Raw genomic sequence first — 25,553 nt, 5'->3', positions numbered from 1 at the left:
GTAGTTTAGGGAGGGGCCTTTAAACTGCTCAGCCAGAGAGCTCCTGGGCCTCATTAAACTACAAGTCCCAGAATTCTGCAGGAGGCAGAAACCAGATTGAACGTGGATCCATGCTCTAGTGTAATAAGGTCTTAATAAGTGAAGGGACTCTGTGCTAGTTCAAAATCACTCATGTGGATCAGGAGTGTAACTATGCTGGTGTGTGTGTGGGGGGGGGGGGGAGAGGATCAGGGCATATCCTGCTCGCCCATGAAATTTTCCTCCGGATCCCCTCTATATAGCTGTATAAAATCCATATTATCTGTTTTGAACTGGATTTTATGGCAGTGTAGACTCAGATAATCCAGTTCAAAGCAGATAATATGGATTATGTGCTTTTATAATTTGGGTTGTATGGCAGTGTAGAAGGGGCCTCAGTCTTCAAATTTCTAGCATTGGAGTAACTGAACCAGGGACAGTAATATATCACAGCCCATTGATGAGTAAGAGCTATATGCCACCAACAGCCCCTTTCCATTGTCAGTAAGTAAAGCACCTTGCATCAGGTAGCATCATAAGAGATACTGAACAGTGCAGAAAGACCACAAGCTGTAGGATATCTTGACCTCACACTCCTTTTTAATGTGAAAATTCAGAATCCTAAGTGAAAAATACAGTGTCCTAAGCCAGTCATTGATGGTGCCCTGCAGTGAATTCTGCTTAATGTGTTTCGGGGAGACAAGAAATGGAATGATTCCCAAGCACAATTTTCTTCCACATTAGCAGATTTGACTTTTGCAGGTTTGATTATTCATTTATTTTATTAAAATCTTCTCTTTAGGAATCTCTAGATACACCAGTGTGGCTCTATAGTCAACTTCCTTCATTCACATTGGAGGACCTTGAGATTTTTTAAAAAAATCTTTCTAGGAAGCTGTTTCCAATATACCTCACAACCTCTGAGGATGCCTGCCATAGATGTGGGTGAAACGTCAGGAGAGAAACGTCAGGAGAGAATGCTTCTGGAACATGGTCATACAGTCCAGAAAACCCACAACAACCCAATGATTCCGACCATGAAAGTCATTTCTAGGAATCTCCAGGTCCTTCAGTGTAATTCTATGGTCAGCTTCCAGTGGAAGCCAACCACAGAGTCATGCTGGAAGACCTAGAAATTCCTAAAGCTTTTTTACTCAGGTTTTTAAAAAATAGCAGTTTCTTTATTTTTAGATTTTCACTTTCAGGAGTGTCCTGTGCTCCTAACTCCAACAATTGTGACGGTCTGACTGTATGCTTAATGGGTACAAAACATACAATGGCTGAGAAAGCTGGCTCACCCTCCTCACCTTCCCAGAACCCAAATATTGTATAGGATAATACTTCATGCCATTTGACATAAGGAAATTATCTACATGGTTTGAAATGTACTTAAACGAGGAAGGGTGGCTATGATTCCATTAAACTACACTGCTGTGATGCTCTGATGACGTTTCTAAGGACAGTTTGCCATGGAAACAGAAATCCGCTTGTAGCATTTTTATAGATTTCTTCGGCTGCCATCTGGCTCCTTCAGAGAAACATAGAAGGTGGTTCTGGGTTTCTCATAAAGTTAATGGATCCAGTTTAAGTAGTTCAATGTTCTTCCAGACACAGGTAAATATATGGCTGTCAAATCAAATGCTATTACCTTTACATTTCACTTCACATACCTTACATTCACGTTGTTTTTATAGAGCACTTTAACCAGAATGAGTGGACGACATAACATCAAATGTACATTATTCTTGCAATGTTTTGCTTATCCTTCAAATATCATATGTTTTCTCTCTGTGTGTCATAGAAAACAACATACTAAAAATTAAGAATTGCAGATTTGGAAAGTCAAAATAAAACATACTAAGGGCCTTAGGTCTGTCATGTTTAACAGACTTCAGAGTCTTATCCAGAAATATGGATTGTGCTAATAAATATACAAAACTTAAATTTAATTAATTGTATTCTGTATTTCAGTTATTTGAGGCCTGTGAACAAGTTGTACCTTAATTAACAAGTGAGTAATACTTCTGCTACAGTAATGCTCTTCGCTTTAAGCCTCCTACTCTCCCGTCTAACCTAGATATGACACAGCATCAAGGCTTTTCTGGATTTGATTTGCATAAAGTACAGGCAGTGGGAATAAATCTCTGGCATGACCCTGAAAGGGATACAAGCAGACTTTAATATCCTGCTTCATTCCATATGTGTAGCAATTCCATACTAGCATTCACAAGGGATTAATCTGCATGATGTTAAACACTTAGCTGTCACATTGTACGGTTTTGCAAAACCAGATTGCAGGCATCTGCAAAGGGAGGTGACAGCATATGGAGCGGGGTGTGAGTGTGTTAAGTCTTTCCAAAACCAGGATCTTATTGAAACTCACATGTGCCCATTAGCATCTGGGAAGAAAACACTCCCTTTGTGTCAAAGACTTCCCACCAATGCTGGCTGTCATATGGACGTGTCATCAAGATTGTAGCTGAAGAGGGAGGTTTTCCATCTCCCCTGCCTCCAAACATTGACGTTCTGCTAATCATGCCTTAGGCCTGGCCAACACTTCATTTTTTAAACAAATGCTGATTGTGTCAAGGGATAGCTCAACAGTACCTTTACCCTTTAAAGTATTCTTTATTTTGTCCTAGATCCCATGGTAGTGAATAAAAGCCATAAAATCCAAAACATACCATGAGTGAGTATAATTCAATAGAAATTTAAAACAAATGTACAGTAAAAACACAGCAGAGACAGAAAAAGCAACACATGCTGAAACACATGTCAAGGCAACACTTCCAAATATGTATTTAAAGAGGAAAAAAACATTTAATCTGGCGGCAAAATTATAACAATACTGGCATTAATCAAAATCGAATGGGGAGGACTTTCTAAAAATGAGGGATTTCCTTCCCAATCATAGACTCATAGACTTGGAAAAGATCGGCCATCCAGTCAAACTTCATTCTTCCATGCAGGAACACACAATCAAAGCACCCTTGACAGATATGGCCATCCAGCCTCATCTTAAAAGCCTCCAGAGATGGAAACTTCATCGCACTCCATGGCAGCATATTCCTCTGCTGAACCGCTCTTACCATCAGGAAGTTCTTTTATATGTTTAGGTGGAATCTCTTTTTATGCCTTTTGAATCCATTGCTCTATTTCTCGTGGTCTCCAGAGCAGCAGAAAACAAGCTTGCCCCCGCTTCAATGTGATATCCTTTCAAATATTTAATTTTCAATATTTAAACATGGCTATATCAGCCTTCTTTTCTCCAAGCTAAACATCTAGTCTTCTCTTTGTTATCAGGCAAAGAGCTTTTTAATCAGGCAGATTTACAGTTTTCCTGAGTTGATGGAAAGGAAATGTTTAGCCCAGTGTGCTTCGGCTGACTTAAAATAATATTAATTACTTTAATGATTTTAAATAATTTTAATTAATTTTAATTAATTAATGTTTGTTGACCTTTATTTGTTTATATATTTGATTGTTGGTTTGATTCCCTGCTTTGATTTGCCGTTTGGTAGAGAAAAGTGGGATAAAAATTTAATACTAAATGCTGCCTGGTTCTTATGCAGAACTTTCCCTGACATGGACTTCACTGACTTGTCCCCACAGTTTGGTAGGAGGGGGAGGAACTCCTTCAGATATTTGGTTTCCAAGACCTTCAAGGCTTTAGAGGTAGCCACAGAACATTGCACTATGCTTTTCAGCTAAGAGGTAGCCAGCCTAATCCTTTGAGAACCAGTCATCTGGTGGGAAGGATAAGACGCTATTCTCTCCCTCTGTCAAGATAATTGGACAACTTTTGCATTTCCCAGTTCGAAGTAATTGAAGTATGCAGAGAACAAAGAGGGGGAAAAGAAAGAGGAGAAAAAAACATTGACATCCCAAAGGCAGCTGAAAAGGTGGGTTTGCAGAGAATTAATTGGATCATCCTTGCAAAATCGGGACAGTTGGAGTGTGTACTTTAATCCTATATCAATTATGGTACAGGTAGTCCCTGAGTTACAAACATCTGACTTATAAATGAGTCATAGTTAAGGATAGGAGTGAGAAAACAGGAAGTGAGAGAAATCTACCCCTCGGAAGATAAATCCACTCCTAAAAGAGTTTTCATGAGGAAAAGGTACCTTCATGGAAGTTTTTGCACCAATCCTTGTTTCCACAACAAGCCACATTTTTCAAAATCCAATTATCACAGGGACAGAAAGTGAGGTGAAATCTTCTCAACAGGGACATAGACAGCAAAACAAAACAAACACCGCAGGGTATTAACCCTTTCCTATGCCATCCAAAGCTTTATACACACACACACACACACACACACACACACACACATACATATACATACATATATATACATACATATACTCTCTCTCTCTCTCTCTCTCTCTCTCACACACACACACACACACACACACACACATATATATGAGTGACTGGAGTTATACTTAAAAATGTACCAATGTACCTGTTCCTACTTAACAAAGTAGATGTGTTCCTGGATATTACTTCTGTAATTGAAATTTTGGTGCCAAAGACATGGAAAGATGAGCATCTTAAACATGTTTCAGCAGACTTTTTATTCACAACTAAAGTTATGAACATGTGAAATGAAACAACCAGATCAGGAAAACACTTCATGACTGAACAAAAACATACACAAAAGAACAGAAAAGATATTTCTTTTAAAAACACATCAAGAGAAAATCCCCCCACTCTCTTTTACTTTCTAATACTTTCCATTTGGGTGGCCAGACTTATATATCTATGCTTTAAAATAAGATTACATGCTTTATTTATTCTCCCTTTGTTTCTCTGTTTTGCTGTTCTTTTTTATTCAGCAATGGATTCCAAAGGCAGCTGCTGTTTACCTTGGTGGTTGTAAAAAGGCACACATGATGACAATTTGATTGGTTTTTGTTTGAGGCTTTCATGGCCAGACTCACTGGGTTGCTGTGAGTTTTCCGATCTATATGGCCATGTTCCAGAAGCATTGTCTCCTGATGTTTCGCCTACATCTATGGCAGGCATCCTCAGAGGTTGTGAGGTCTGTTGGAAACTAGGCAAGTGGGGTTTATACTTTATTGATTTTTCTCTGCTAAAGCTTTTTTGTAATGTTTACTACAAACATGCTTTTATGTCTTTTGATCTAACTCCTTCACCATCCTCCCAATGCTGACACTGACTAAATAAAAAGCAAGGGATAAATAGTACTGGGCACTGGGCAGACATAAAAAGACTTTGTAAAAAGAAGCTTCCTTCTCAGATACCTTAGATATGCCTATAATTATCTCAAGGGTTGCATCAAGCAAACTGAGTGTCTTCGGGCTTTGAATATTTATTGTTGTTTCCCTGGCATCTTCCTGGGTGTGGGAAAATATGATATTGGCAAGAATTGGTCGGAAAATCGTGTTTAGTAACATTGTAATATCATTAGTAAGAACAAGAACACAGCATAACCCAATTTTTTTTCTTAGTGCTTTTAAATTGTTCCTTATTGCTCCGCTGAAAATTGCTATGTTCCAGTATCCCACTAGATGTCTCCAGAGACTGATACTTAAATATTATCCCCCTTCCATAGTTAATAGAGACATAGGTAAAGGTAAAAGTTTTCCCCTAAGGTTAAGTCCAGTCATGTCTGACTCTGGGGGTTGGTGCTCATCTCCATTACTAAGCCGAAGAGCCAGCGTTGTCCATAGACACCTCCAAGGCCATGTGGCCGGCATGACTGCATGGAGCGCAGATACCTTCCTGCCGGAGCGGTACCTATTGATCTACTCACATTGGCATGTTTTCGAACTGCTAGGTTGGCAGAAGCTGGAGCTAACAGCAGCTGCTCACGCCATTCCTGGGGTTTGAACCTGGGACCTTTCGGTCTCCAGCTCAGTGCTTTTACACACTCTGCCACCGGGGCTCCAATAGAGACATAGCAAGAGCTTTAACTGCTTCAGGATCAGTGTGTTATTCTTTAAAGCACATGATTCTCTATATTCCTTACCTCTTTTGCTAAATCTTTAAGAGACCTCTGTCATACTCATTTTATAAACATGCTCTTAATTTTTGTATTTTTTTCCATCAGGGTGAGAATGGATCTTTACCGGATCTTCAGAGGATTTCAATAATTAAAAAATCAGGATTTCAATAATTAAATAATCAGGAAAGCAATACAAACACATTTTTTTGGTGGAAGAAGAAAGAAGGAATGGGAAACATCCAAGATGTTATCTCACCCAATGCTGGATTAACCTGGAGGAGCTGTGTCTGTTGGAACCCTTCCATGTTGCACATCTGTCCTCGCCTTGTAACATATTGTAATTTAGATGGAATGGTTTCTTTACCTATTTGCTCAAAGGAAGGGGTGATGCTGGAAGAAGTGAGTTGTAAGCACCGACATACTGCTTGCATATATTCCAGTTTATATTACAATAACACATGAATTCTGAAGCAGTTAAAACTCCTGCTATGGACATAATTAATGGCTTTGAATAATGGGCAAGCAGATTCATCAGAACAGAGGAAAGTTACTCTTTTCCAGATCACAACCTCATAGATTTTTAACAGGTCATTCTGGTGTAATTATGCAGATTTCAAATTGGTACCAGTCACAGTAAAAAAAAACGAAAAAAAAACCTGTTGGAGTTCCTGTGAGATCTATATCTTCCTCTAGGAAAACTCCTTAAGATGTGTGCAAGATAGGTTCCATTATCATGACTCCATTTCAGAGTTTGGGAAAGTTATTTTTTGGGCTATAGCAGCCATGCTGGTTGGAGGATTCTGGGACTCGCAGTCCAAAAAGCACTATATCAGTTCGTGTTCTGGGATTCCTGTCTGGTAATGTGCATTCTACTTTGCATGGGCTTCTGCTATTAATTTTACTGCTTTACAATAGGCCTTTGGCTTCCCATCACATTGAAGGAAGATAGATCGGGACAGCTGCAGAGTCTTCTATCCCATCTCTTTATGCATCTGGCTGTTGATCAAAAATGCCTGCAAGCCGTCCCCTCTTCTCATGACTGTGTGGCAGAAGTCAGCTGGTTCTTTTACTGGAAAACTGCCCAGATGGTCAGCTTAGCAATGTTGAAATGATCATATATGTCCAGTACTGATCTGGGTGACTTCCTGGTCCTAATATTGGGCATGCTTATAACTTGCCCTTAGGCTTGGCAAAGGGAAAGCAAACCAACAGAGAAAGACATGATAATAAGTCAGAAATCAGAATTGTAAGGAGAATGACATTGAGAATTGGATAAGAGCAATTAAGGAAATTAAACACTTGACAAAATGGTATCAAACCTCACATCAATTGGCCCCACATTTTTAAAAAATCAAAACTTGGTTGGCATAAATGCGGGGGAATGGGAGAGTTTATTCATATATGGTGGGATTGTGAAAAGCTACAAAATATCTAGAGATGGAAGAATTATTAAGGAGAAAAACTGAATTAAACGAAAAACAATTCTTTACCCAACAAACTGAAGATAATGGGAGGAATAAAGATCAGATTCAAACTGCAAAATATATGCTAGCAGCCACCCAAGCAACAGTTGCCTTAGGTTGGAAAGATGAAGTGAAAAGGGAATTTTAAAAATTGCTTGAATATTTGTCGGAGTATATTCTCCAAGACTACATATCTGAAAGGAGAGCAAAATAGCTGAATGGTCATCCAAAGAAGAACTGGAAGTTAAGGTGGAAAGAGATTATAGTCAGAGCAAAAGTGAAAGGAAAATATAAGGATCTGAACCAAAAAATCTTCATGATCCAACAAATAATATAAACCAATGACTATAGTTACATCTGTTCCTGGAGGAGGGGGGGGGGTGGGAGGAAGGAAGAGGGAGGGGGGAAATGGACAGGTTTAAGTAATAGATGTATTGAACTGTAAACAATAAAATGTAATCAGCAGAATGTGTTATATAAGGTAAAACATAATATTTTGTTTTCTATATGCAATTGTGAAAATGTTACAAATTACTTACCTCTTACCAATAAATAAATAAATAAATAAATAAATAAATAAAACACAGGTAATAATGACATATGAAAGTCCACAGCAAAAAAATCAGATATAGTAAAGTAAAGGTTTCCCCTGATGTTAAGTCCAGTAGTGTCCTACTCTGGGGGTTGGTGCTCATCTCCATTTCTAAGCCAAAGAGGCAGTGTTGTCGATAGACAACTCCAAGGTCATGTGGCTGACATGACAGCATGGAGCATTGTTACCTTCTTGCTGAAGTGGTACCTATTGATCTACTCACATTTGCATGTTTTCAAACTGCTAGATTGGCAGAAGTTTGGGCTAACAACGGGTGCTCACCTTGCTCTCCGGATTCGAACCACCAACCTTTTGGTCAGCAAGTTCAACAGCTCAGGGTTTGGGACTTGGGAAGTCTCTCCCCCCCCCCCCACCTCCACTCAAATCTTACTTTAGGCAAACTGGCTATTGGCAAACCCATTTAAGGTCTACTCACATGTATTTTAGGGTCAACTCAAGATGTCATTATATTGGGCAAAGGCATGCTCTCCCTGTTCATTACTGTCTTGTCTGAAAACAACCTATATTTCCTCAGAAAGAGGGGGACCAGTTTAGGGACTATACCAAATGTCAAGTCATCACATTGAAAACTGTAAAACAATGCTGACAAAAGATAAAGAATGACCTAGCTCTTAATATTGCAGACAACCCTGAACACTTATTCAATAAAGGCTACACATATATTACAAGTTTGAGAACCTGTATTGCTGCTGTTATAATAATAACTTGCTAATGTGTTTCAGAGCTGTCCTATTCATCTTAAAATTATTACTACCCAGAGGCTATTACGCAGATGCTATTTTTAAATAAACTGTAATCCATGGTCCATTACAAGCATCAGGAGCTTTGCCAAGCACTCTGCAGCTCTCACTCAGGACACTCACTCTCACTCACTCAGTGAAAACAATAGAACTTTTAACAAGATGTAAATGAGATGCTGTAGGCTAGGCCTGAATGTTGTCTTCTCTAAAAACAACAGCAACAACTGGTGAATATTTGGCTTTGGTTTAATTGCTTATTGTTTTCTCATTGATTCAGATGTACTGATATTCAATAGAAAAAATATTCAGAGGTCTTATAGCCCATTGCAAAGATGGTTTAGCCAAATTAGCATTTCTAGTCACTGATATTGAGCAATTTAGAGCAGCTTTGGATAGTGAGATCCAAGCAGCTGTGGGTTAAGCCTGGTGAGAAAAAAGAAGCCAATAATTTACAGAATATATCTCACTAAGTAGAAGCAGAAGCCACCGAGGTATTTTATTTAATTTCAGCTGAAAGTGATGTCAGCCTGCGAAAGTTCGCCAAAATAAGCTGAAATACACAACATAGCAAAGCATGCACTTTTATACAGTTTCCAGGTTCAAAATTCCGACTGCCCCTGCTGGACCCAGTCTTGCTGTGATTGGCAGGGGCTCCCTGGAGAGGTGGGAGTGTGGCACACCTCTTTCAATGAGAGTGCCGCCTGCCTTCGATGCAAATTCTCCCTCTGTCCAATGATGAAAAAGGGGCTGGCAGATCTCTGAACAATAGTCGAGGCAATGGCTGATGATGGGATTAGGTGATTTAGGATCTGGGGAAAGGAATATGGTATTGTCTTGGAACAGCTGGAGCATACCTGTCTCTCCACAGAGGGGATCTGTCATTCATGGAAGATGATTAAAATGTCCAAAAGTTGCTCAGTTCTTAAGTGGTCTGGCTTTGCCCTCCGAAGCTTAAGAAAGAGGCCATTGAGTTATTGCAGATGGTGATCATGATAAGTCCATTAAGCAAGAATGTGGTCCTGGGGCTGGCTGGTGGCACCTAAGTCAAAAGGAATGCTGGCCAGAGTTCACAACGAGGTCACTTGCTTCACTTTATAAGAAATCATAAAATATAATAAAAACATAATAAAATTGATAGAAGACACATATAGTGTTCATAATGGAGGAGAAAGGATATTCAGCATCTCCATCATGGTGGGAGACAGATGCAAGTTTCATCCAAGGTGCTATAGGGGGCTCTGATCTCCCCTGCACTTCCCCTGGGGGGCAAAGTGGGGGATCACACATAAGGAATCCATAGGGGTTGAGGGGGACCCAAACTTGTGGAGGCCGGCCCCTGTGGAGATCTGGGTTACACACAGTTGGGGCCCACAAGGGCCTTTGAGAGGCTCCTACCTCACTCATGCCTTCTCGTGGGGGAGAAATATGAAGTTATAGAAAAGGATAGTAGGGGACATGTTCCTGGGGTCAGAGGCAATGTGCCCAGAGACAAAGGAAAACACACATGAGATGGGATAGGAAATCCGGTACAAGGGGATTATGGGTTAAATAGTTGGAAACAGAGAGAGGAGGGGGAAATGAATGGCAAGGGAAAAGGAGCAAAATGGGCAGTAGAGTCTAGTCTAAAGGAACAGAAAAATGTGTGTCAAAGGTGATACAGAGAGGCAGAAAGATAGGCAGAAGAATACATTTCAAATTTTGAGAAATAAGGGCAAGATTGTAAAGCATATTGTTTAAAATTGTTTTTTTTCCTTTGTTAACCTTTAGCCTAGATATGTCTCAACTCTAGACAAAAGGGAGTCCTTTTGTTTGTGTAGGAAAGGATTAGGAGAATCGTTAATTTTTGCCTCAGGCTAAAAGATCAAACACCCTTTGTGCCAGGGTTTTAGTAAATTACAGTAAACTCCAGTAAAATATCTCAGTTACCTTCTGCTATAAATGTATGAAATGTAAAATATAGAATACTGTATAACCCTTGGTCAAAAGTACACAGATTTAACATGGGAAGCTTTCCTTGTGATTGTCCAAGATTTAACTCGTATTACCCAGCTTGGTGTCCTTGGCAAAACTATAGGTTCCCTGATTATAAACTATCTTCTATTTTTTTTTTGGGGGGGGGGGGGTCACCTTTGACTTCATCACTATGGAAACTATCATGTAGATTTGGATATTTCAAAGAAGCAGCTTTAGCAAGGTGGCAAGACCTGTGATTAAAAGATATGGGTTGTGTGTGTGTGTGTGTGTGTTTTGCTGCTGTTGCTTTTTGCAGCCATTGTTTGTGCCTGCAATTGTTTCATTTTGGGCCCTTCCACACAGCTATATAATCCAGAATATCAAGGCAGATAATCCACAATATCTGTTTTGAACTGGATTATTTGAGTCCACACTGCCATATAATCAAGTTCAATGTGCATTTTATAAAGCTGTGTGGAAGAGGCCTTTGTCTTACTCCAGTTATGAACAAAGCATGAGAGATAAGAGTCAAGGAAGGACGTCCTGGGACACATGAAATTCTGACACATAGATTGGCAGGAACATATAATACATGAAACCCCTTGCAATAGAAAACAGTTATGATTCCACTTTAACTATCTTAACTATATCCTATGGAATCCTGAGTTTGTAGTGACGCACTTGGGTTCTGTGGCTGAAAATTATAGATGCCCATCCCAGAACTTCAAATCCCAATTCCATAGGAAGTTGCCATGAGAGTTCAAGTGATATATAGCACAATAGTTGGCTAACTGTCCTTTTCTCAGGCAGAGAACACCCAATTTCTCAAGAAGTCTCAGTACTATTATAGCTGCAGCAGAACTATTGAAGATAGGTTGATTAGGTAATGGTCTCTCATTTATAAGTTCATCATAAAAGTAAGTAAGTAAGTAAGTAAGTAAAAGTTTATTTGTATACCGCCCTCTCTCCCGAAAGGGACTCAGGGCGGTTTCCAATATAAAATCAGCATAAAACATTGTACAATAAAACACTGAAAACACTATAAAACGCTATAAGAATTAGAAACAAAAACAAAACATAACAATTGACTAAAACAATCACATAAGCAGAAGGAATATAATCACTCAAATAACATGAATCTGCAAAGAAAGAGGAGAAAAAAAAAGACCACTGGGATGGAGGAGAGGATGGCCTGGAGGGACCACTAGAACTAAAATGCAATGTGATATTCTAAGATGCTTTGGGGCAGAGGAATAAAGTGCAGTGTTTCAAGTCAAAGAGGTGGCCTGTGCAACTACTATAGCTATGGGCTCAGTTATCCAAAGGCGCAGCGGAAGAGCCAGGTTTTAAGCAGCTTTTTGAAGGAAGCCAGGGTGGGTGCTTGCCGGATCTCCTCCGGAAGGGAATTCCAGATCCAGGGAGCAACAATAGAAAAGGCCTGCTCCCTCGTCCCCGCCAACCGAGCCTGGGATGGTGGCGGGAGCGAAAGAAGTGCCCTACCGGATGAACGAAGAGGACGAGTGGGTTCATAGCGGGAGATGCGGTCACAAAGGTAGGCGGGTCCCAAACCGTTTAGGGTTTTATAGGTAAGAACCTGCACCTTGAATTGGGACCGGAAAATAATCGGTAGCCAGTGGAGCTCCTTAAACAGGGGAGTAGATCTCTCCCTGTAGTTTGCTCCAGTTAACAACCTGGCAGCTGCACGTTGGACTAACTGAAGTTTCCGGGCCGTCTTCAGGGGCAACCCCACGTAGAGTGCATTGCAATAATCCAGTCTAGAGGTGACTAAGGCGTGGACCACCGTGGCCAAGTCAGACTTCACGAGGTATGGTCGCAGCTGGCACACAAGCTTTAATTGTGCAAAGGCCCTCCCAGCCACCGCCGACACCTGAGCCTCAAGTGTCAGTGATGAATCCAGGAGGACCCCCAAGCTGCGGACCTGCGCCTTCAGGGGGAGTGCGACCCCATCGAGCACAGGTTGCCACCCAATACCCCGATCAGACTTGCGACTGACCTTGAGGACCTCTGTCTTGTCAGGATTGAGCTTCAGCTTGTTCGCCCTCATCCAGGCCATTACAGCGGCCAGGCACTGGTTCAGTATCTGAGGAGCTTCCTTGGAATTAGGTGGAAATGAGTAGTAGAGTTGAGTGTCATCTGCGTAGAGATGGCACCCAACTCCAAAACTCCGGATGACCTCGCCCAGCGGTTTCATGTAGATGTTAAATTCATGGGGGATAAAATGGAACCTTGCGGGACCCCACATTTCAAAGGCCAGGGGTCTGAGCAGGTATCACCCAGCTTCACCAACTGGGAACGGCCCTCCAGGAAGGACTGGAGCCACTGGAGCGAAGTACCCCCAAGGCCCATCCCAGAGAGCCGTCCCAGAAGGATACCATGGTCGATGGTATCGAAAGCTGCTGAGATGTCCAGGAGAACCAGAAGGGACACACTCCCCCTGTCTAGCTCTCTGCGGAGGTCATCCACCAAGGCGACCAAAGCCGTCTCAGTACTGTGACCAGGCCTGAAGCCGGACTGTGAATGGTCCAGAAAATCAGTGTCGTCTAAGAATCCCTGGAGCTGAGAAGCAACCACCCTCTCCAGTACCTTGCCCAAGAAAGGGAGATTGGAAATTGGTCTATAGTTGTTAAGAGTAGACGGATCCAGGGATGCCTTTTTTAAGAAAAGGCCTAATTACTGCCTGTTTTAGGCTAGATGGAAAAATCCCTTGTTCCAGAGATGAGATGATAATTTTCTCAAGCCAAATTAACAAATCTCCCCTGGTCAGTTTGATTAACCAGGAGGGGCAAGGATCTAGGGAACAAGTGGTCGCTCTCGTAGCTCCAAGGAACTTGTCCACGTCATCAGGGCGAACAAGCCGAAACGAATCCATCAAGATCGGACAGACAGATGCCTCAGGCACCTCACCTGGCATTGCACTAACCCCAGTGTCTAACTCAGAGCGTATCCGAGCGACTTTATCTGCAAAAAAGTGCGCGAAATCGCTGCACTGGGTTGCTGGGTTGTCAGGGGTCTCCTCCCCCTGGGGAGGATGGAGGAGCTCCCCAACAACCCGAAACAACTCCGTTGGTCTATTGATTGCAGATGCTATGCGGGCAGCCGAGAAAGCCTTTCTGGCTGCCCGCAAGGCCGCAGAATAGGCCCTAATAGCGGCTCTAGCCCGTGTTTGGTCGGATACCCTACGAGTTCTCTGCCAGGAGCACTCTAGACCCCTTCTCGACCGCTTCATCACAGCCAGCTCCCTTGTGAACCAGGGAGCTCTGGTGCGTCGGCGGGTTGAGAGGGGACGTTCAGGGGCGATCGTGTCTATCGCCCTGGCCATCTTGCTGTTGTAGCGATCGACCAAGACATCAACAAGATTGTCAGCCTCAATGACAGGAAGATCCCCAAGAGACCTCAAGAAGCCGTCTGGATCCATTAGTCTCCTGGGGCGGACCATCTTAATGGGTCCACCACCCCTGCAGAGGTTAGTGGTCACGGTAAGTCTTAAAGTGACCAGGTGATGGTCGGACCATGACAATGGAAGAATAGTTTGCTCTTCCACTCCAACCAATCCACTGTCGGCAATAAATACTAGGTCAAGGGTGTGTCCTGCCTGATGGGTGGGTCCAGAGATGACCTGGAACAGTCCCATGGTTGTCATGGCAGCCATGAAGTCCTGAGCTGCACCAGTTAAAGGGGCCTCCACGTGAATGTTGAAGTCCCCCAGCACCACCAGGCGCTGGGAGGCCAGCACCACGCCAGAGACCACTTCTGCAAGCTCAGGGAGGGAAAATCAAAGTTAGCAACAAATAGGTTAAACTTGTCAATTGCAGTTCCCATTTTATCTATTTGTTGTTAACTGCCTTCAATCTGATTTCAATTTATGGTGAATTTATGAAGGAGAGACTATCAACAAGTCACTCGATTCTCAACAATCCTGCTGCATATATAATTCAAAGTCCCAATCCATTAGCTTCCTCTTATTAAAGTTTACCTTGTTGCAGCTAGATTTGATAACTTCAAATCCAGGAAACATATTCAGAGGTAGTCATGTTGGCCATGCAATAGAACACCACATCATCCAAAATGCCCTATGGCTCTGGTATCATCGCTTTTTTTTCTCCTATATGATATTTAATATGTTTACCTGACAAAGAAGCCAGTGAAGATTTGAAAGCTTGCATCATGTGCTTTTTAGTTACACCATTAAAGATTCCACTGTTTTGTGGATTTTTTGGGTTTTGTTGTATTTTGTTGCTGGCTACTACTGAATACATTTCCATACATATACAAACATATCATAATAAAAAGAATATAAATCAAAGTGAGAATCATAATATATACAATTCATAGTATTTCAACATACTGTCTTTGTAAAATATATTTTTATTAATTAGGAACTCAGGATTCTATTATCTACAATTTAAAAAGAGGGGCATGGGGGGAGTGGGGCTAAAATAGGGGAATACTACAGCAAGTGAACAATAAAAGAAGAAGAAAAAAACATATTTACTAGGGATCTGGGAAAGGGAAGTGGGATAGTAAGAAAAAGAAAAATGTGACTTCCAATCTTCTCCACTGTGGTGTACCTTCAACATACTGTATTGGACACAGGTGCTTTTTGATATATTTAAATATTTTTTGTTTTGTTGGTACTGGAATTAGTGTGCTTCGTACAATTGATAGTGTCTTAGAATTGAAGAAATATTGTATATATGTGTGTGCATGTGTGTTTGTGTATGTGTGTGTGTGTGTATATACACACACACACACACACACATATAAAATCTCCATTACTGTGAAATCCTGCCAGTTTCAAAACCATCAAAGTATGTAATCCATACACTGCTAATGTTGAAGTGGCTTCGATCCTGATAATACAGGCAGCAGCTACTCCTTGATAAATCTGTCAAACATGAATCAAAGTGAATTAAAACGTTTCTTTTCTAAGCTCTGATATGTGAAGCCCACCTCCCCACCCACATCCTTTCCCCTGACCTGGATTGGTAGCTCAAAAATGGCCATGGATTGAGAACGAAGAAGGAACAGCTGTTCCTTTTGCTGTCTCAGGAAATCTGACAGCCCTGGGAGCCAGGCTGGGGGCTAATTATAAACTCTGCGCTGGGTGTATTTGTGTCTGTGGGAATGTCATTCCCAGCCCCACATCCCACACTGCCTTGATAAGTTTGGCTCAGCAGGAAAGTGACCCAGAGGGGGCTTCAGCCGCCCTTGTGTGGGGAAGGGTGGGGGGCTGCTTGTAGGACAAAGGAGAGCCGAAGAAGGGACAAGACAACTCTGTCTGGAGGAAGCAACTGAAGGGGAGTGATCATGGAGACCACTTTGGCCCAAGATGACAGCTTGAAGAAAAAGCAACAAAAGGAAAAAGCTAAGAAAGCAGCCCTGGAACTTCCTCCCAGGCCTCCCCGAGCTCTCTTCTGCCTCACTCTCCAGAACCCAGTGCGCAAGGCCTGCATCGCTATTGTGGAATGGAAGTATCCTTTGGGGGAAACTATGGGGCCAGCTCTAGGCTGATGTATAGGTGCTATGGGCACCAGCTGAAACAAAAGGCAAAGGGCTGGTGAATATTTGTTATCAATGAATCTCTCTTGTGAAAGATAAGCCCTGAATATGATTTTCTCTTCTCTAGAAATGATAGAAAGCCACTGGATTTTGGCATTTATCTCTGCTAGGTGAAGCATTGAGATGGGGGCGGAGGGGGGGGGGGAGAGAATTCAAGAGAAAAGGACTGTGTTGACCCAGACTGAATTGGTAGGTGGATGTGAGTGTGATTTGGAAATTACTGGAACAGGAGTTATAGTCTTCTGTGGCCATTCAAAGATTAAGAAACACTTGGAAATGTACAATTGTAGAATCCATTATGGTTCAAAAGGATATGTCATAGATTCCAAAAGGGATATGAGTACAGAATGAATGTGTACAGGTTATTTCATCTGGTTTCTCAAATGAAGTGCATTGAATATAGATACAACTCCTCCCAACCCATTACACATTTTTGAGGAGTAAAATAACATTAGATACAAAGGCCAATGCATTTTCCTCTGTGGTAGTTCTGAGGAGTAATTTTGCTTAAGAGTCAACATATTGCTTTATTTGATGTCAGGATATAATCTTCACAAACTCAAAATCAGCTATCAATTTGGTGTGGATTTCTAAAAAAAATTACAACAAACCTTCCTTGATAGCATGGAGCTTGTCTTGCTTGCTGGAGTAATCAGATTTTTTAGAGGAGCAATTTTTGGAAATGAGCAAACGTGTCTCCTATGTGGTTGTTTTTTTCTCTTGCTTTCTATTTGTGACTTACTATAACTTGGGCAAAATGAATAAATTGCTCCAAAGAGCTATTTTTGAAATCTTGGAAGTACTTCTGGGCTGATAATGGGAGAAGAAGGACAGAGCTTTGGATTAGGTGTTCTTCTTTATGTGTCTCTGAGCCTAATGATTCTATGCTAAAGTTAGTGGTGTAAAAAAGATCATAACTGGAGTCAAGAAACTGATCATTCCTGTATGAGTCATAGAATAAAATATAAATCCAGTTGTTATTTAATATTGGTTAAAAGATGGAAAATGAAATGTTATTCTTTTCCCAATTAGTAAAGGTAAAGGTTTTCCATTGACATTGTCTAGTCGTGTCCGATTCTGGGGGTTGGTGCTCATCTTCATTTCTAAGCTGAAGAGCTAGCGTTGTCCATAGATGCCTCCAAGGTCATGTGGCCGGCCTGACTGCATGGAATGCTGTTACCTTTCAGCCAAAGCAGTACCTATTGATCTACTCATATTTGCATGTTTTCGAACTACTAGATTGGCAGAAGCTGGGGCTAACAGCAGGAGCTCACCCTGCTCTCCAGATTCAAACCGCCTACCTTTTGGTCTGCAAGTTCAGCAGCTCCGTGGTTTAATCCGCTGCACCACCGGGGTCTCTTTTCCCAATTAGTTTAGTATAAAACTATTGTGTTAGGACTGTGTACAGTAGTAAGAAGGTTTGTGTCTTTAAGCTCATTTATAATTTGAACAACAAAACAAATTACAGGTGATGCCATCTTTCAGTTGGAGATTAAAGATTACTCTCTGAACACATTGATTTTAGGCAGAATTTGGAAACAACTGATACAAAGTATCATTGCTGTCTGTTAATTTTGTTACACACTGAGTGTGTAACCATTACAAATCAAAGTTTAAAAACAACATAACAAGTAAAAGCAAAGCTACATGTACATGTAGCAGCATGTTATTAAAAAGTACTGTTAATGGCATTTAAGAGGCACTTTGACCAGACATCTTCAAGTGCCAAAACACTACAAGTTTTTACCTTCAAAACAGCACATTAATGTAAATATAAAAAGCAGAATGAGTAATGTGATGAGTAAACGTTCCCTATCATCATCATAAGTAGCAGGAACAGGTCACTTTTTAAGGATTGTAGTAAGTAATAGAATACTTTTGACAAAGGTATTTCCAAGCCCCAATTTTAAGCCCATCAAAGCTAGCAGCAGGAAATCTGACTTGTTAGAGGGAAAAAAACACTCTTGAATTTATGGGGGAGAGAAATTAGATTCTCATCCTTAGAATATAACTAGTAAAAAAAAGTAGTAATAAAAGACACCACTCTGATCCAGGGAATTCAAGGCTAAAACTTTTACCTCTGCCATGACCTCACACTCAGTATTTAGCATTGGGTTAATAATATTGATGTATAAAATAAATTATGAATATAACTGAGCTAATACTATTTCTGATAGTAGTAGCAGAACTATGAAGTATGTTGAAGATAATGGAACACTGGAGGCTGTTGCAAAGAGATGGTGATTTTAGGAGGTGTGAACAGTGCATGAAGGTCTTTTATGTTGCCTGGAACATCTCAATGGATGTGTCTCCTATGTGTCTGCATCTATTCACAAGTAAAATAGAGAGAAAAAATATTTTCTCCTGTGAATACAGCTGTCCTTGGCTTTCACTTGAAGATCATCATGAGTTGCTTTGCTTCATTGCATTTCCTAACTTAGTGTCTCCTGAGATGGCTATAGGACCTTTTCCCCTTCATATATTGGAAACTGATTCACTCTGTTTGGTTCCTAATATTAGAACTGACTTGCTATCTTTATCTGTTGGATAGGTACCGTGTCACTGGCTCTAAATGAATCTCAAAATTTAGCTGGAAATAATTTATTGTATGTTGATCCCAGTACATAAATGAATGACTCCTAAATGGGAAAACATAAATTCTTGATAATTACATCATCAATGTATTGATTTTTGTTGTTGCTGTGGTTGGTTACATGTGTCTTAAGACCTCATCACACTGAGTTCTGATTTGCCAGCCTCCATGGTGAATCAGTGGAGCAGCAGGGCAAAACCTCATGGCCAGCTGAAGCTTCCCCATCACACGTGGAGAAGTGTCACTGTGTGGCTTCCCCTCGCGTTAGCCCTGTTGTTCCAAATGCAGGCTCCCATGTTGATGGTGCAGTGTCCTACAATGCTGCCACCCCAGTTGACCCATGGAGCTCTGCCAGAAGTAAGGCTATGTCGTGTGATGGATGGCATGGGGCTCTGTGGGTCAACCGGAGCAGAAATGCCCTAGGACACTGAATTTCCATTGTGTGATGAAATTCTTAACATAGGATAAGTTTCTCCAGTTAATGCTGAAGTTAAATATATGCTTTGATGAGCTAGAGTTGTTAAAGTAATAGGAAATTATCAGAGTTGCCGCTTTTCCATTTGACAGATTCATTAAAATAGAAAGGCTTACTGCCTGCCTGCTGCCTTACAAATTGAAGAATAAGGATTGAAGGAAATCCATCACTTGCCTTTATTATTAGGCAGACTAATATTTTGGGATGCCCCCATTCCCAGACAACTGTTTGACTTTGTATTCCAAGTTGGTTATTGGCTTGTGTTTTGTTTTTGCCACATGGCATTTAAGATGTGCAGGAAACCCCTGAGAGAGGTTGTCTAGATATCAGGAATTTGGTGCAACAATTCTATCCCTCCTTTCAGTGTGTCTCCAAGGAAGATTTTCACTTCTACATGGGGAGTCTGTAGGTAGTGTTTAATTGGATTAGATGGAACAAGTTGAAATTTAATCTAGTCAAGGCAGTAGTGCTCCATGTCAGCTGAAAGGCAGATCAGGGAATCAACCTCTGGTGGATGGGGTTACACTCTTCTTGAAAATGCAGGTTGTTTGTTTGATGGTCTTCTGGATTCAGCTCTAAACAGTAAAAATTAGCACCAACCAAGCCTGTTCCTTGAAATGTCTTACTTGATCGGAGTGATACATGCTGTAGTTACATCCTTTTTGAATTACTGTGTTGACCTGTGTTTAGAAAAGTTCAACTGCTCCAGAGCACTGTAGCCAGACTGCTAACTAGACTGACTGCAAGGAGCACACAAGTCCCTTGTTGAAACAGTTCCACTGACTGCACAATTCAAATCAAGGTTTATTACTGTTGTTTTTGTGTGCCTTAAAGTACAGAATGATTATCAAACACTAGGTGTTTTGGACTTCAGCTCCCAGAACTTCTGGTCATTGTATAGACTGGCTAGGGCTTCTGCAAGTTGGAGGCCACAAGTTTGAGACCTCCACTTTAAATGGTTTTAATATTGTTGTTAATTCAATGCTATTTTAAGCCCAGCTTTTGGTCTATTAAACCATGTTGTTTTTAGTGTAATTCTCTCTGATTTGTAAGCCTCTTTGAGTTCCAGGTTTGGGGTTGATGGTGGTGACAAAGTATTTAGAAATAAAGGACTGAATGGATGGAAAAAATACAATTTTAAAGTATCAAAAGAAACACTTTTGTAGGAGCTTCACCAAAACTTATCCAAAGGGTCAATTGTGACAAGCTCCACTTCATTATCTGTCAATTTGCTTTGTTCTGATAAGTAATGGTCCAAGCAATGAGTTAGTCAGCAGGAACCAATCTAAATTGCATTCCTACATGCCAGAGATTTGGGCTGGATGGCTCTACTGGTTTCTTCAAACTTTGAGTCTATAAACAGTTGAATTCAAACACTGTCAGTGTCTCCACAAACTATCTCTGCCCCTTCCAATCTTAACTGTTAATACTTTTTCACACTGTAGTTTATAGATCAACTTATCTATGGGTACTGTACCTGGACTCTTATATACATAAATAAACCATTCCTTCTCTGAATGAAGTGGTGAAAGGCAAGGGCTTAATCCAGGGATCCTCAAACTTTTTAAGATGAGGGCTGGTTCATGGTCCCTCAGATTTTGGGGAGGGAGTGGTGGTCTAGTATGAAAAAAAATGAACAAATTTCTATGCACACATCTTATCTGTAGTGCAAAAAACCCCCCACAAAATAACAATATAATATTTGAAATGAACGATTTGAACCAACATAAATTTACCAACATTCCAATGGGAAGTGTGGGTCTGCTTTTGACTGGTGAGATAGTCAAGTTAATTAGGATGATTGTTGTTGTGTGCCTTCAAGTAGTTTCAGACTTAGGGCAACCCTGAGCCTAAAGTTTAGGGCCGGGCCGGGCAAATGACCTTGGATGGCTGCATCCGGCCCGTGGGCCTTTCTTTGGAGACCCCTAGCTTAATCTGTCCCAGGAAGACCTAAAAGAAACACTGACACTCTTTATTCTGTTTCTGGCCTTTCTGAATGCCTAGGCAGTGGCAGTTCTTTGGCACTTCTTCTCAGAAGAGAGCAGGGAGAGTAGGGGATCAAATACTCATTTTATGTTCATCCAGATTGAACTAAGTCCAGGATGGTCCTTGATTTATTCATGGGTCACATCAAAATTCATACTTTTGCCTCCAAAACCTTCCCACAATGTATACATGAAGTCAAATTATATACAAATAGGCATGGTACTAATAAAGGTGAAAATTTGCTTGACAAATTCTATTATCTTATAAATATGGTAGGTATTGTCCTCCCAAAAGCATAGATCAAGCAGTGTTTGTTGTTCCAGTTCAGCTATTAGGTATGACATGACATTTTCAAAATAAGCCTGAAGCACCTTTTATGCTTTTCATGTGGCATATATGGGTTGGCCTTAAAACTGGAGAAAAGTTAAGAACTGTTTCAGTGCAAGTGTTCTTAATGCCCTTTGATGTGTGAGAGGGAGATAAATTACATTAATCATTGAGAAGGTCAAGTGATCTCTCATAACAAACAAGGAACAGAAACATGTATGTGTGTGTGTGAGAGAGAGATCTTTGCATCAAATTACATTAGTATACATCACAAACAACCTTGCATGCCCCCAGCTCTCTGGGTATGTTGTAAACTGCCTTGCATCCAGAAAAGCTCAGGTAGAAGAACAAAGAAAGTACATTTTTGCTTTGACAGAGCAGAGAAAGTACATTTCCCGATTTTTGCCTTCCTGTTATTTTACTATTGCATTGCAAACCCACACTTTTCAGGCGTAAGAGGAACTTAGTGAGCATGATGAGAATAAATGATGTGTACTTTTAGAGATTAAGTAGCAAATAATAGAGTTCTTTTATTCAAAATACTCTTCCTCCCTCCCTCTTCAATGACCAGCCGTATCCAACTCACTGTGTCACTGTGATAGATATCCCCAAAGCTCATTCTGTTATAATGTGAAGGGGATCAGGCCAGGATATTCCCATGGCCAGATGCAGAACCGTATTATCTGCCAAGACCTCCAGACAAACCTGGTGGATCTTGGTGGAAAATGTTTTCAGTCTACATCTGGCTATGAGAACATATCCAGATACTTCTCTAATCCCCTCTACTCTCTACCAATGATAGAATGGTTGTTGCATGTGGCTATCACATCAACATGGCAAATCCTAGGTTGACTGACACAGAAGCTATAGCAGGGTTTTGTGTGAGGAATTCTTAGACTATGGGTGCTTCTGCACTAACAGTATAATCCATCTTGGAATCAGTTTGTGATGAAAGATTGTGCTATCTGAATGCCATGTCTGGAACCAGTTTGAGTTCAGGAAGGTGATTATAGGTAGCGGTCAACCCCCCTGTTCAAACAGCTCCACTGGCTGCCAATAAGTTTCCGGTCCCAATTCAAGATGCAGGTTATCACCTTTAAAGCCCTGAGCGGTTTGGGACCTGCCTATCTTCGCAATCACATCTTCTCCTACAAACCTGCACAATCTTTAAGATCTTCAGGGGAGGCTCTCCTCTCACTCCCACCTCCATCACAAGCACGACTGGTGGGGACGAGAGAGAGGGCCTTCTCTGTGCCCCCCCCCCCCCAGCTATAGAACTCTCCCCAGGGAGATCAGGCTGGCACCTACCTTGTCCATCTTCTGCAAAGAGCTAAAAACATGGATGTCCCAATGTGCTTTTGATTAGACGATTCCCCAGAAAACCTTGGCCCCAGCTGTGATCCAAATTGTAGTCCTTGCATTCTACTACTGTTTCCTACCCAGGATTATAGTGCTCTGCTTATATTGCCTTCTATCCCTAATTTTTCCCATCTGACATTTGCACTTTTATCCATCAGCCCTGCTCTCACAACTGATTCTTACTACCTCGCCCACTGAGTCCAGGAACCGTTTACTATTTTAGGTCACTGGTTGTTGTTGATGGCTATTTTATACTGTGTTATATTATGGGGCCAGGCTTTCGAATAAGAATCAGCAGCGCCAATTATTATTATGTACTCCAGAATTCAATTGACAGACCCAGTCTTTTGAACTTGAACATGTCAATTTGTATTTCAGAATATTTTTTTATGAATGTTGATGTAAGTTAATAATTTTAATTTGTTTTATAGTGTATTGTATAATTTTTATATGTGTGTTTTGTTTATTGTAAGCCACCCTGAGTCCCCTCTTGGGTGAGAAGGGTGGGATATAAATGTTGTAATAAATAAATAAATTAATAAATTAATAAATAAATATTGCTGTTTATTTTATATTGTTTTATGATGCTGTTATTTGAATTTTAATATGTTACATTTTAACTATGTCATTGGGCTTCCCTGTGTGAGTTGCCCTGAGTTCCTTCAGGGAGATGGAGGCAGGATACAAAAATAAGGTTGTTATTATTATTTTTATTATTGTATTATTATTATTATTATTATTATTATTATTATTATTATTATTATTACCATAGAATCTGGTGTCAAACCAGTTTGCAGGTCCCAGTTCCACAATCCTGATTCAGTAACATTTGTTAATGATTTTTAACCATTCTCAGGCTGTTGACAAAAATATTGTGATACGGTAAGCTTTTCTTTAATGAGCACTGTCAGACCCTTTGAGACCATTATCCTGCTAACCATCATTGCCAACTGTGTAGCACTGGCTATCTACCTGCCCATGCCTCATGATGATACAAACAAAATGAATACAAGACTGGTAAGAAATTCCTCTTTTTCTCCTGGCTTGTTTATCATATTAGCTTCCTCATCTCCAACAAATGGTTATACAGTAGAGTCTCACTAATCCAAGCCTCGCTTATCCAAGCCTCTGGATAATCCAAGCCATTTTTGTAGTCAATGTTTCCAATATATCGTGATATTTTGGTGCTAAATTCATAAATACAGCAATTACAACATAAAATTACTGCATATTGAACTACTTTTTCTGTCAAATTTGTTGTATAACATGAAGTTTTGGTGCTTAATTTGTAAAATCATAACCTAATTTGATGTTTTGTAGGCTTTTCCTTGATCAGTCCTTATAATCCAAGATATTCGCTTATCCAAGCTTCTGCCGGCCCGTTTAGCTTGGATTAGTGAGACTCTACTGTATTTACTAACATTCTAACATTACATAATATTGCAGTATCATAATTGTTGGAAAATTCTCAAAGAAACATTGCAAAGACTAGACCTAGTCCCTAATGCAGACATTTGAAACTTCTGGCCCTTTAGATCAGGCATGGGCAAACTTGGGCCCTCCAGGTGTTTTGGACTTCAACTCTCACAATTCCTAACAGCCTACCGGCTGTTAGGAATTGTGGGAGTTGAAATTCAAAACACCTGGAGGGGCCCAAGATAACCCATGCCTGCTTTAGATGTTACTTAATAACAACTATTATAATAGTAGTATAATAAGTTGTGAAACATATATTGAGTTAATTATTGTGAACAGATAGACCTCAATTATTGCACACCATTAAACATTACAGACACACTTCAGTTAACAAAGTCTCTGACAAAGAAGATTTTACAAAATCTTTTTGACCCACCTAATTTTGTGTTTTACTGGAGGGTTTCTTTCAGCAGTATTGACACTGAGACAACAATATAGGTATAAAAGCATAAACATTTAGTGTTGGTTCAGCTGCATATCAGCAATATATAATGCAATGAGGCTTGGAATGTGAAACAGCTGGATTTTACTTCAGCCAATCCAACTGCATTGTGTGCTTGCCCTCAACAAGCAAGTCAACTGTCTCCCACAGATGAAGGAAGCACAGTTTTATAAGTCTTTCCACTTAAATTGACAGCATAATTAAAACAAGGGCTGGTGAAAGACAAAAAAAAATCTCTAGGTGCATTTTGAAACATTTCAAGTGGTCTATAGCACTGTTAAAATGAGCAATGTTTAAATATGCATCCTGTGGGAGGATAGTCCAAAGTCAGGGTGGCAAAATAGAAAAGGCCATCATTTTTGTAACTGATAAATGTGTTTTCCTTACATTAGAAATGTGAAAAAGGGGCTCACAGCAACATATAGTAGAAAACCTGATACTTTCTTTCATTCATACAGATTTTGTGAATGCTGAATTCTTCATATAGTTAGAGATAGTACTGAAAGAGAAACTTGATACATAGCAAGCTCCACCTTTTATATTCTGAACTTACA

At 40.5% G+C, this 25,553-nt stretch overlaps 1 protein-coding gene across 2 annotated transcripts in view; it reads left to right on the top strand.

Moving 5' to 3' along the window:
- Positions 1–15,905: 15,905 nt before the first annotated feature.
- cacna1s (calcium voltage-gated channel subunit alpha1 S) overlaps positions 15,906–25,553 on the top strand; it is a 91,451-nt gene continuing 81,803 nt past the window's right edge. For both annotated transcript variants that reach the window (XM_008109796.3, XM_062978421.1), the window contains exons 1-2: positions 15,906–16,253; positions 23,993–24,098. In XM_008109796.3, the coding sequence (XP_008108003.1) occupies positions 16,090–16,253; positions 23,993–24,098 (270 nt within the window). In that variant the 5' untranslated portion in view covers positions 15,906–16,089. The remainder of the gene's footprint in view (positions 16,254–23,992; positions 24,099–25,553) is intronic.

The sequence above is a fragment of the Anolis carolinensis genome, chromosome 4 (assembly GCF_035594765.1).
Source record: "Anolis carolinensis isolate JA03-04 chromosome 4, rAnoCar3.1.pri, whole genome shotgun sequence".
In the NCBI taxonomy this organism is placed as follows: domain Eukaryota; kingdom Metazoa; phylum Chordata; class Lepidosauria; order Squamata; family Dactyloidae; genus Anolis; species Anolis carolinensis.
The sequence above is the reverse complement of the archived record's forward strand: the minus strand, read 5'-3'. Positions and strand labels throughout refer to the sequence as shown.